At 38.5% G+C, this 9,996-nt stretch overlaps 1 protein-coding gene across 1 annotated transcript; it reads right to left on the bottom strand.

Moving 5' to 3' along the window:
* Nucleotides 1–1,640: 1,640 nt before the first annotated feature.
* On the bottom strand, nucleotides 1,641–7,427 carry LOC121879790 (ATP-binding cassette sub-family E member 1-like). Its single transcript, XM_042386575.1, has 2 exons — nucleotides 7,358–7,427; nucleotides 1,641–4,687 (listed from the first exon to the last, which is right to left on the bottom strand). Exon 2 carries the CDS (start codon nucleotides 4,666–4,668, stop codon nucleotides 2,815–2,817), a length of 1,854 nt encoding a protein of 617 aa, XP_042242509.1. The 5' UTR covers nucleotides 4,669–4,687; nucleotides 7,358–7,427; the 3' UTR covers nucleotides 1,641–2,814.
* Between the last annotated feature and the right edge of the window lie 2,569 nt (nucleotides 7,428–9,996).

The raw sequence follows: 9,996 nt of genomic DNA, 5'->3' as shown, positions 1-9,996 counted from the left end.
ATTTTTTTTTTATCCATGTCGGACCCTCGTTTAACGAACGCCTCGGTTAAGGAAATTTCGGTTAACGAACCGCCTTCCATAAGGATCTTCAATTCGGCTAACGAACAAAAATTCGGTTAACGAATTTCTTACGAACCGACCTCAACATGTTTTCGCTTGCACTGACCGGGCAACCAGCTTTAGTATCAGTCCGCCAATACATTAATTGGTTCTAGGGCTTAAATTCCTTACTATTTTAGTAAATATCAAGAAGTTTATACTATTCAATAATTTTAAAAGTTTAATATTCAATTTTTTAGCCATTTTAACAATTATTGAACATAATTGAAGGTAAAGTGACTAGTTTAATGCGCGGCATCCAGCCTCTGAACACAGCAAACAAGCGTTAGTTTCTCTCTGTTTTCACTGGAGGTAACATCTTGCTCGAGACTCTCTTCAACTAAACGCTTTTTTTCTGTGTTTCCAAGCAAATTATTGATCATTTTGAAATATATTTTACATATTGACAATATATAATGCAGTGCAGTGTTGATTTAAAGAAAATAATCTTGAATTACACCAAGAAAGCTAAAATTTTATGGGTGAAATGGCGCCATGGGGTGACTTCTCTTCCACCCCAATGCCTTCTCTTCTTCCTTTTCCTCCACCCCCATTCTAAATCCCATCATCATCATCATCATCCAGGAGCCTTCTACATACACACCTCAAAGTAAGTGAACTTTTCTACCATTTTTGTTGAATTTAGGAAATTTTCGGTGAGCTGGAACCAATTACCCAAAAACCCATTGAAACAATGGTTTCGGTTAACGAACGACCTTCTGGAACGGATTGAGTTCGTTAACCGAGGGGTCACTGTATATATATATTAGCCAATCATGAGGTAATATGCACACAAACCAACTATTACCTACATACACGATATTATTTATCCAAAGTTACATTAATTTCTCTGTAAAGTTATACCGGTCAAAAGGTGGTACACAGTCATGGAAAGGGGTTTCTATATCCCCAGTAAAGATGTGGCAGCAGTAGAGATGAGAAGGGATTCAACTAATATCTCATGGATCACACTTCATGTCAACCCTTGCAGTCGTATATGGACTCATGAGTGATAGGTGTCTTGACTGGGGATATCACAGGGATTATTGTACATTAAACCTTTCCCCAACTGTACCATCTAAATCAGGCACATCACTATACTCCTTTGTATTAAATCCCTCAGGGAAATGTGCAAGAAGCAAATTAGAGCTTTCAATTTTAGATGCACAGTGGGTGTCATATTCCTCCAGCTGGGGCTGTATCTACCAAGAAGTTACTGCTGGAGAAGAAATAAAAGAAGGAATGGATAAACTCCTTCATATTCAGGAGAAAATATCAAAGAGGCTGTCCACATAATTGAACTTGTAATGAAAGAACTCACCATATTATTTCTCCCAAATTTGCACACCTACTGACCAAGGCCAGAAAATACATCCTCTCACGAAATCATAATCTGTATATTATTTAATTCCAATAAAATCTTACTGAAAATTATAAAACAGATTATGTAAAATAAAGAGGTAAAATGCCTATAATTTTTAGTGAAGCAACACCTAAAATGTTTGCCAAGGTTACCTTAAGTTTACAAGATTTAAACAACCTTCATTCTGCCTTTTTAATATGGACCTCCGTAGAAATATAACAATGTTTGGACCACTTGTATTATATTACACTGATAAAATGTTATGAAATATGATGCAGCCCCTCTTTGCCCCCTGCACCTTAGCTCATCAAGGACCAAGAATTACACAGCAATTTGAAAATTTTTGCCTAACCAATGATTCACAATATTACTGCCTAATGGTAGAACTAAGCTGATAGAGGATAAAAAGCATTGTCTTGAATTATTTATATGTAACATCAGCTATACAGTAATAATAAATCTGGGTATAATTTACCAAACGATCTCTATGTTACTGACCCAATATTATGGCAACATCCAGATCTTGATTTTTCCCACATGACCCAGAAATGTGCAGTAAGAAGCCATAAACCGATAAGAGACGAAGAGGGGTGGGCAAGGGAGGGCGGAGGTAAGAAGCTGCACCGCCCTTCCTGCTACTACATCATCAATCCCCATTTTATATCAAGAGGTCGTTATAACAGGTCCAAATAGTTTTTAAAATCATGGTGACTATTTATTTTCTTATTATTTTAAAAACTTGCAGTTCATTGTGAATTTCTGTCATTGTTTTTGTGATGGAATACAGTACTTAGATAGTTTTAGTGACATCTTTAAAATACTATACGTACAGCACATTACTGTTTGGAGACCCAATGCTGAAATTCTCATACAGCATTCACTTCACTTTGCCTACAAGATAAGTTGACTCATTCTGTTTATCCAAAAAATTTAGTATTAAAAATTGAAAAAAAAATTATGGTAGTCATGTTCTGTTTTTCATGCCCATAAGTTCTATTATCAACATAACACAAAGTTCCTGACATTTGGAATCCTTTATATTTTAGTACAGTACTGTATGAAAATTACAACTTACCCAACATTTCGGCTTAGGATCTTGCATTTAGTCTTAAAATGTTAAACAGGTCAATAAGGATGAAAAATGTAGTAGAGGCAGAATGCAGCAGCAGCAACAACACCCCACAACCTCAACCACCCAAAATGCATATGACCGGCAAACTGTGATGTCATGTACCTAAAATCTCCATTTTCTCCATCACATCCTAACTTACAAGCACTGCATGGCTCAAAATTTATGGCCTGGGGCCAGAGCTGCATTTCAGAAATATTCACAAGCACCACTATAGTGACCCTCAGTTCTGTTTTCCTTCACCCTTCCCTTCTATGTCAAGGAAGAAATAGTTGCCAGAATTTTTCTGTTCTGCATCCTTCTGGCTGCTGTCTTTGTTGATGCGTGGCCTGAAGTTATTTGGATCTCGGCGGAAGGTGATACCCAGCATTTCCAGGAACTTGTTCATTCCTGACACCAATGTTTGGGGAGCATTTGCAATGGTTTTTACTGAAGGTGAGCCTTCAAATACTATTACCCGATCAGCAAGGTAAGTAGCCATAATGAAGTCATGCTCCACAACAAAGGCAGTTTTCTTGGCGTGCATGATGAATCGTTTTATCACCTTTGCAGCCGCCAGACGTTGCTCTGAGTCCAGGTAGGCCGAGGGTTCATCAATCAGGTATACTTCAGCAGGGACACCAAGACACAGAGTCAACGCCACACGCTGTAACTCTCCTCCAGACAAGTGCTGAACCTCTTGATCGAATAACTCTTCGATCTTCATTGGTTTCATGACATCAGTCACAAACTGCGGATGTACGTATGCATCGCGGATCTTGTCGTGTAACAGTTGACGGACTGTAGATTGACTCTTGGGACTAATTTTCTGGGGTTTGTAAGAAATGTGTAACACCGGCAGTTCAGACTTTCCTTCATCCGGATCTAACCGACCAGCAAGCATCCTGATGAAGGTGGTTTTACCAGTACCATTTTCTCCCAAGAGCACCATGATTTCAGAATCTGTGAAGTTACCAGCATCCACCGTCAACTGAAATTCACCCATCTTCTTCACCATAAGAGGATATTTAAAGCGACACATCCTCTTTATTTCTTCTTCGCTCAACTGATCAGATACTTTAAATGTTAGAGATTCTTCTCTGAATCGGAGATTTTCTGTTGGCACAAAACCATCAAGGAAAACATTGATACCCTCCCTGACAGAGAAGGGGACTGTGACAACGCCATATGCACCTGGCTGACCATAGAGACAACAGATAAAATCTGACAAATAATCAAGGACAGCCAGGTCATGCTCCACCACCACCACGTAATTATCAGCCTGAACCATTGAACGGATGGCACGTGAAGCATTCAGACGCTGCTTAACATCTAGGTAGGATGATGGTTCATCATACATATAAATATTAGCATCCTGAATGCAAACCATGGCAATGGCAAACCTCTGAAGTTCTCCTCCCGAGAGGTCTTCAATATTACGACCAAGAACATTTCGAAGGTCCAGTACAGTCAGCATATCATCAAGGTTGCTCAAGTCATTCTTTTTATTAAGAAGATCTTTTACAGAACCTTTAACTGCCTTGGGAATTTGGTCAACATACTGAGGCTTGATGATAGCCTTCAAGTCGTCCTCCAGGATACGGGTAAAATAGTTCTGTAACTCATTACCTCTAAAATAAGTGAGGATATCGGTCCAATCCGGTGGATCTGAAAACTGCCCCAGGTTTGGTTTCAACTTCCCAGCTAAGATCTTCAATGCTGTGGATTTTCCAATACCATTGGTGCCCACCAGCCCTAGAACTTCACCACGACGGGGCACAGGCAGCCTATGAAGCTTAAATGAGTTCTTGTTGTAACGGTGAACGGTTTCCTTTTCAAGGTTACTGGGCAGATTGATGATCATGATGGCTTCAAATGGACACTTCTTCACACAAATACCACAACCAATACACAGTTCTTCACTGATGGATGCCATCTTGTCATTTGGAGTAACTTCAATGCAGAGCTTACCCATCCGCACCACCGGGCATGACTTCTTACACTCTTGTCGGCAACGCTTAGGCTTGCACTTCTCAGTGTTGACGATGGCAATGCGAGTTTGCTTCTCGCTGTCATCTTGCTTCTTACGTGGAGGCATCTTGGCAGGACGTCAGTCACTGTTGAAAACGAAGTTTCATTATTAGGTCAACAAATCATGTTTATTTGGTTACAGCAACTTATTATAAATATGTGACCCTACAGTACAGTACCTCCTAAGTATTCCCTCCTAACATCCTCCACACTGTGTAATTGTCATTTCACTAATATTTTACTCCTATCTCTCAACATAGCCATACTCTACCACCTAAGTAAACTATTATCTTAGAATTGTCAAACATTTTATTTGCAATCATAAAATTAACGAAATTCAGTTGGTGGCAACAAATGCAATGACACCTTTTCCAGTAGTTTTCTGATTTTCATCTCACGATATCTCATAAAGGGTAAAATGCAAAAAAGGGTCATAGAAGAAATATGTCTTGTTTTTGTCTGAAATTATCACTAAGACATAAAAACCCTATCTCTAATTATATCCTCTACTATAAATTAACCCAGGTTATACTCAGAACAGTCAACTAGTTGAAAAACTTTGTGGTTCATTTTACAGGCATTCATACGGCGATAAAACCCAACATTACCGACAATATTTAGCTAGACTGTACAGTGCAGCAGAGAACAAAAGCATACTCCTTCAATTTATCCTACAAGTTGGATCACTTTACCCTCCAACATCTGATAAGGTAAGGTGGTAAGGTAAGGTGGTGTGGTAAGGTAATAAGGTGGTGTGGTAAGGTAAGGTGGTAAGGGTTGGTCAGTTTTGAGGGTTTTTTTAACCCACAGTTTTCCTCTACTTCAAAGTCCTTCCCATGAGCGATCAAACATTTCGGTAGTGATGGAGGGCAACAGTAAACCACTTGTAGGTATTGCAGCTGACTGAGTTGTTAACGGTTGGGTTAAGTTTAGTTTGGTTAAGATAAGTTAGGTTAAGTTAGATTAGTCAGCAATAAAGCCATCGTAGTAACTATTATTGTATAGTCTGCCCACCACGAGTGAGCATTTTGCTGCCCTACCAATAGACGTCAACGTTTCCCATCCGGCTGCCATACCTGTATCCTGCCTAGTTTTTGCTCCATCTCCCAATAGACAAATCAATAGAAGTTCCATGCATGGTCACTAGGGTATATACACACTTTGTCTGCTTCATAAGGTAAGAAATCTTTATCTTGTACGTAGTAATATTTTGCCATGACCAGCTAAATTCCTACTAATGCTATTTTACTGTGAGTGCACTTTGATCGGCTAAGTATTTTCTGTTTAATATGACGGGGATCCACCCCCTGGCTAGGTAGGTTTCTTTGGTTGGCTAGGTCAGATTCTATTAGGTTCTAGTAAATGTCGCATCTTTTATAAAGATGCGTTTCCCTGCACAACAAAAATAAGGTTAGGCATTTTTACAGCTACACAACGATCAACTCACGGCAAAATACTGTAATGACAAATGCCGCCAGTCACGGTCAAATATAGTTCTCGCATTGTTCACCGGTAATGGATGATCAGCCAATCAGAGCGTACTCACGGTAAAATAGCATTTGTAGGAACTTAGCCATTTAAGGCAAAATATCCACTGCCTATCTCATATGGAGAAATTTTGCTAAACTTACAGTTAAGGAAACTTCCACATCAAGTATTACCATTTTCTCATGAATAGCTCACTTGTCTTAAACCTTATCCTTAAAAACAAAGATGATGAAACAACCAAATATTTGAAATACTACATCACATTATAGTTAATTTAGGCAAGGTTAAATATGGTTTACTTTGTTATTTTTTCCTGTTTTAAGAGATGTACATCATCCCTAATCCACCATGACAAGAACAGTATTGTCCAAGATAAATACAGTACCCACTTTAAACCAAATTTATCCTAAGTTGGTGACTCCCTTTGTCTCCCATTCCACGCATACACACGCGCACACACACTACACTATATAATTATTATGGTTGCCCCTCGTGTAACGAGGATGGCCAGTCCAAGGGCCACCTAGACGTGAATTAGTTTTAGTTGTAAAAGGTGTCGCCAACACAACAATCACACCCTAAGTTAACGAGCTGCATGACCCAGTGTCAAGGAATACTCCGAGAAGACCGGACAACTCGCCAACTGCACTGGATAACCATTACTCCGGAAGACAATATGCAAATCGATTAACATCCGGGTCCCCAATTACTGCTGGGTAGACAGAGGCAAATGGCATGAAGAAACTTGCCCATGTTCAATTGCAAGGCTGAATATTTACACCACAGTCGCCACTATGGTACACTACGTTTCACTTCCTATTTTCATTCACAATAATTACACACGGTACAAAATTTCATTAAAACAGTATATCAAAGTTAGGAATAAAAATATACAGAGTGGTGTGAAAAAATTACTTTAAATTCACTTTCTCTTTCGTATACCCCCATTCACCTGCGCCTGCACACACCGTCAATTCGATATCCCTCAAATCACTTTTTTTTAACGAATATGGGACTATAACTACACACTCACACAAGATGCTATTACTAATCTTATCACTTATATTGTTCAGTTTTTAGCTCCACGTGTAGAATAGTTCCCCAGTTATACCTCCAGCTGTCAAAACCCCACCAAATTCTCTCTTAATTTTTCCTCCCATTATTATATTTACAAATGGTCGAGTAACTCCTTATAACCACCATGTTCCAGTTTATCACTCGCAATATCATATAAGTAAGCTTCCAAGGCAGTAATCTAGTTCCATTACCTAAATACACAGTCTGCCTGTGTGCGGCCGCGATTTCGTCACTGATCGGCGAGGGAAGGATAGTATGACACGCAACTCTTATTAAAGACTATCAAAACTTATAATTTTCATTATTTATCAACCTTATTTATCACAGAAAATGTAACATATTTATTAAAATACTGAACTTTGGCTTTCATATCTTTATAATATATATATATATATTTATATATATATATATATATATATATATATATATATATATATCTATAAACACAAAACTTGCTTTTGATTTGACCTAGAGTGATTTTCATAATTTGGAACGAATTTTAAAGAAAATAATACAGGTACTGTAATTATGTTGTTATACACTATGGCATTTAATTAAGTCCTCAGTTTAGTTTCGTTATTATAAACTTTATCATATCCCTTCATTGATTATATCATGTCTGAATGTAATGCTTATACTGTACAAATAAAATAAACAAGAATTGTGAAGCAAAATTCTTGAGAGCCAACGTTTGGTAAAATTTACGGATCATATGAAGATCCTCCCCCCCAAACCTACTTGGGGGGGGGGGGAGGATCTTCATATGATCAAGCCTGGATGGGAGGATCTGACCTGACCAAACCTGACCTGACCTGACCTAACGTCACTATGACCACATTTGTGTTGGTATATACATATAGTCAGATTTTGCCCATGTACTCAATATCAAGAGCACCATGGACCGTGATACTTTCAAGACTGTTGTGCTGCCCTTCCTAACTGAAGATTCTCTGTCTGTTATTAATTGGCCCAAGCGGCTAACAAGCCGATCAGTGGCGAAGAGGATAAAAGAAAAAAAAAGTAAAAGTAGGTTAGGTTATGGGGGGTGGATCTTCATATGATCTAGCCTGGGGGGGGGAGGATCTTCATATGAGCGCGACTGGGGGGGTGGATCTTCAGTTGGATACTTTGGGGGGGAAGATCTTCATATGATCCAAATTTACTTATTATTTGTCACTGATCAAGTACCTGCAGTCATACACAATGATTAACCAGTGTGAACATTTTCAAAAAATTTACAGAGCATATATTTAAGTATTTACCAATCTATCATTTGAAGAGTAGAGAAAGCAGCTGAAGAGGATAATGAATTCAACCATTGAGATTACCAGTTCATAAGGCACAAACTACAGAGAATTAATTAGGAATTTTTTTTTAAGTCGAGTCAGACATAATAGATTCAAGGCAAGACTTCATGAAAACCCTTGAGTTAATGGTAGAGGAATGCATACCTAGTTAAACAGAGAGAGGAGGGAATAAGATCAGGTAGATGACTCACAGGTGTAGAAATTACATACTTATAAGACTTCCAGCTTAGTTGCTTGATTGAACTTCAGTTCGTTGTCAACATACAGTACACACTCGAGTCCTTTTTCACATACAGACTATTAATGCAGTTTCTTTGCCCCATATAACAAGCCTCCTTACTGTTGGTCAGACCTTGATGCATCCTCTTACACTTGTGACTGTATCTTAACAGCTATTCCTTCAACTACTGAAGCTGACAGAGATCTTTCTGCAGCTCTTCATAATCCACCTGGTTCTTAACGTCTCTGAATAACTTGGCATTTGTATGGAGGAGTGTGTAGCTTGTCATTTATGAACAAACAAACAACAATGGGCAAAATTCTCTTTCCATCTTGAGAGTGTTTATCAACTTTACAGGGTAGATCTGGTCCTGGGGCAAAAGGTTTGGACTGGAGGAGTCACGATTTTGAAGTGGTCGACAGTTACAGTTTCGTCAGATACAGGTGTGATTATCTGTTTTGATTTTCTTTACCTTTACAGTAATGTGTACAAAATACTGTTGTTGATTGATGTGAGCTATACCTGTATTTCATTGCTTGGCATCAAGTCTAAGGGAAACAACAGTTTGCATGGACTCCATAGCCTACAAAGTATAAGTTATGATTTTCAGTTCATTCACAGATAATGTCCACAAGTTGTAGAATGTTATGAAAAAAGCTCCTGGGTAGTTTATGTATTATCTATTTTTTCATGGAAGCTATAACTGCTCAGCTCTGTTGTTTATATTACTTTTATCCTCTTTGCCACTGATCGGTTTGTTAACCACTTGCAGGGGGGTTGCTAAACATTGTTAACCACTTGCAGCTAAACATTGTTAACCACTTGCAGGGGGGGGGGTTGCTAAACATTGTTAACCACTTGCAGGGGGGTTGCTAAACATTGTTAACCACTTGCAGGGGGGGGGGTTGTTAAACATAAGTGTGCTCAGTTATCAAAGAAATCATTCATTGTAATGTTTCTCACCTTAGTGGATTATAGATGCTTTTGGTAAAAGTACCTAGTAATGTCACTAGCTATAATGAGGATAGCATGGTCTATGGGTCTATATGGACAGTGAGTTAGGACCCATTTACACTTAATTGTGATGAAACTCACAATGAAACTGCTGTAGAACTTGTAACTGTCATTATCAGATTTAACAATGAGCAAGGAGTAACAAACGAAAAACTATTTGACATTCAGGAACTTGAGAAATTTGATGCAGATCACCTGAAATTGCTCCTTGCACAATGCTATGATGGAGCATCAGTAATGTCTGACAAACATAGTTGTGTGCAGACAAACATTGGGGAAAAAATTGCCA

This window comes from Homarus americanus, unplaced genomic scaffold (genome assembly GCF_018991925.1).
Source record: "Homarus americanus isolate GMGI-L3 unplaced genomic scaffold, GMGI_Hamer_2.0 scaffold42643, whole genome shotgun sequence".
NCBI classification, from domain to species: Eukaryota; Metazoa; Arthropoda; class Malacostraca; order Decapoda; family Nephropidae; genus Homarus; species Homarus americanus.
This window is presented reverse-complemented; position numbering and strand designations above follow the sequence as displayed.

Coding starts and splice junctions, on each gene's coding strand:
- LOC121879790 (XM_042386575.1), bottom strand. CDS start 4,668: ATGCCTCCACGTAAGAAGCAAGATGACAGCGAGAAGCAAACTCGCATT.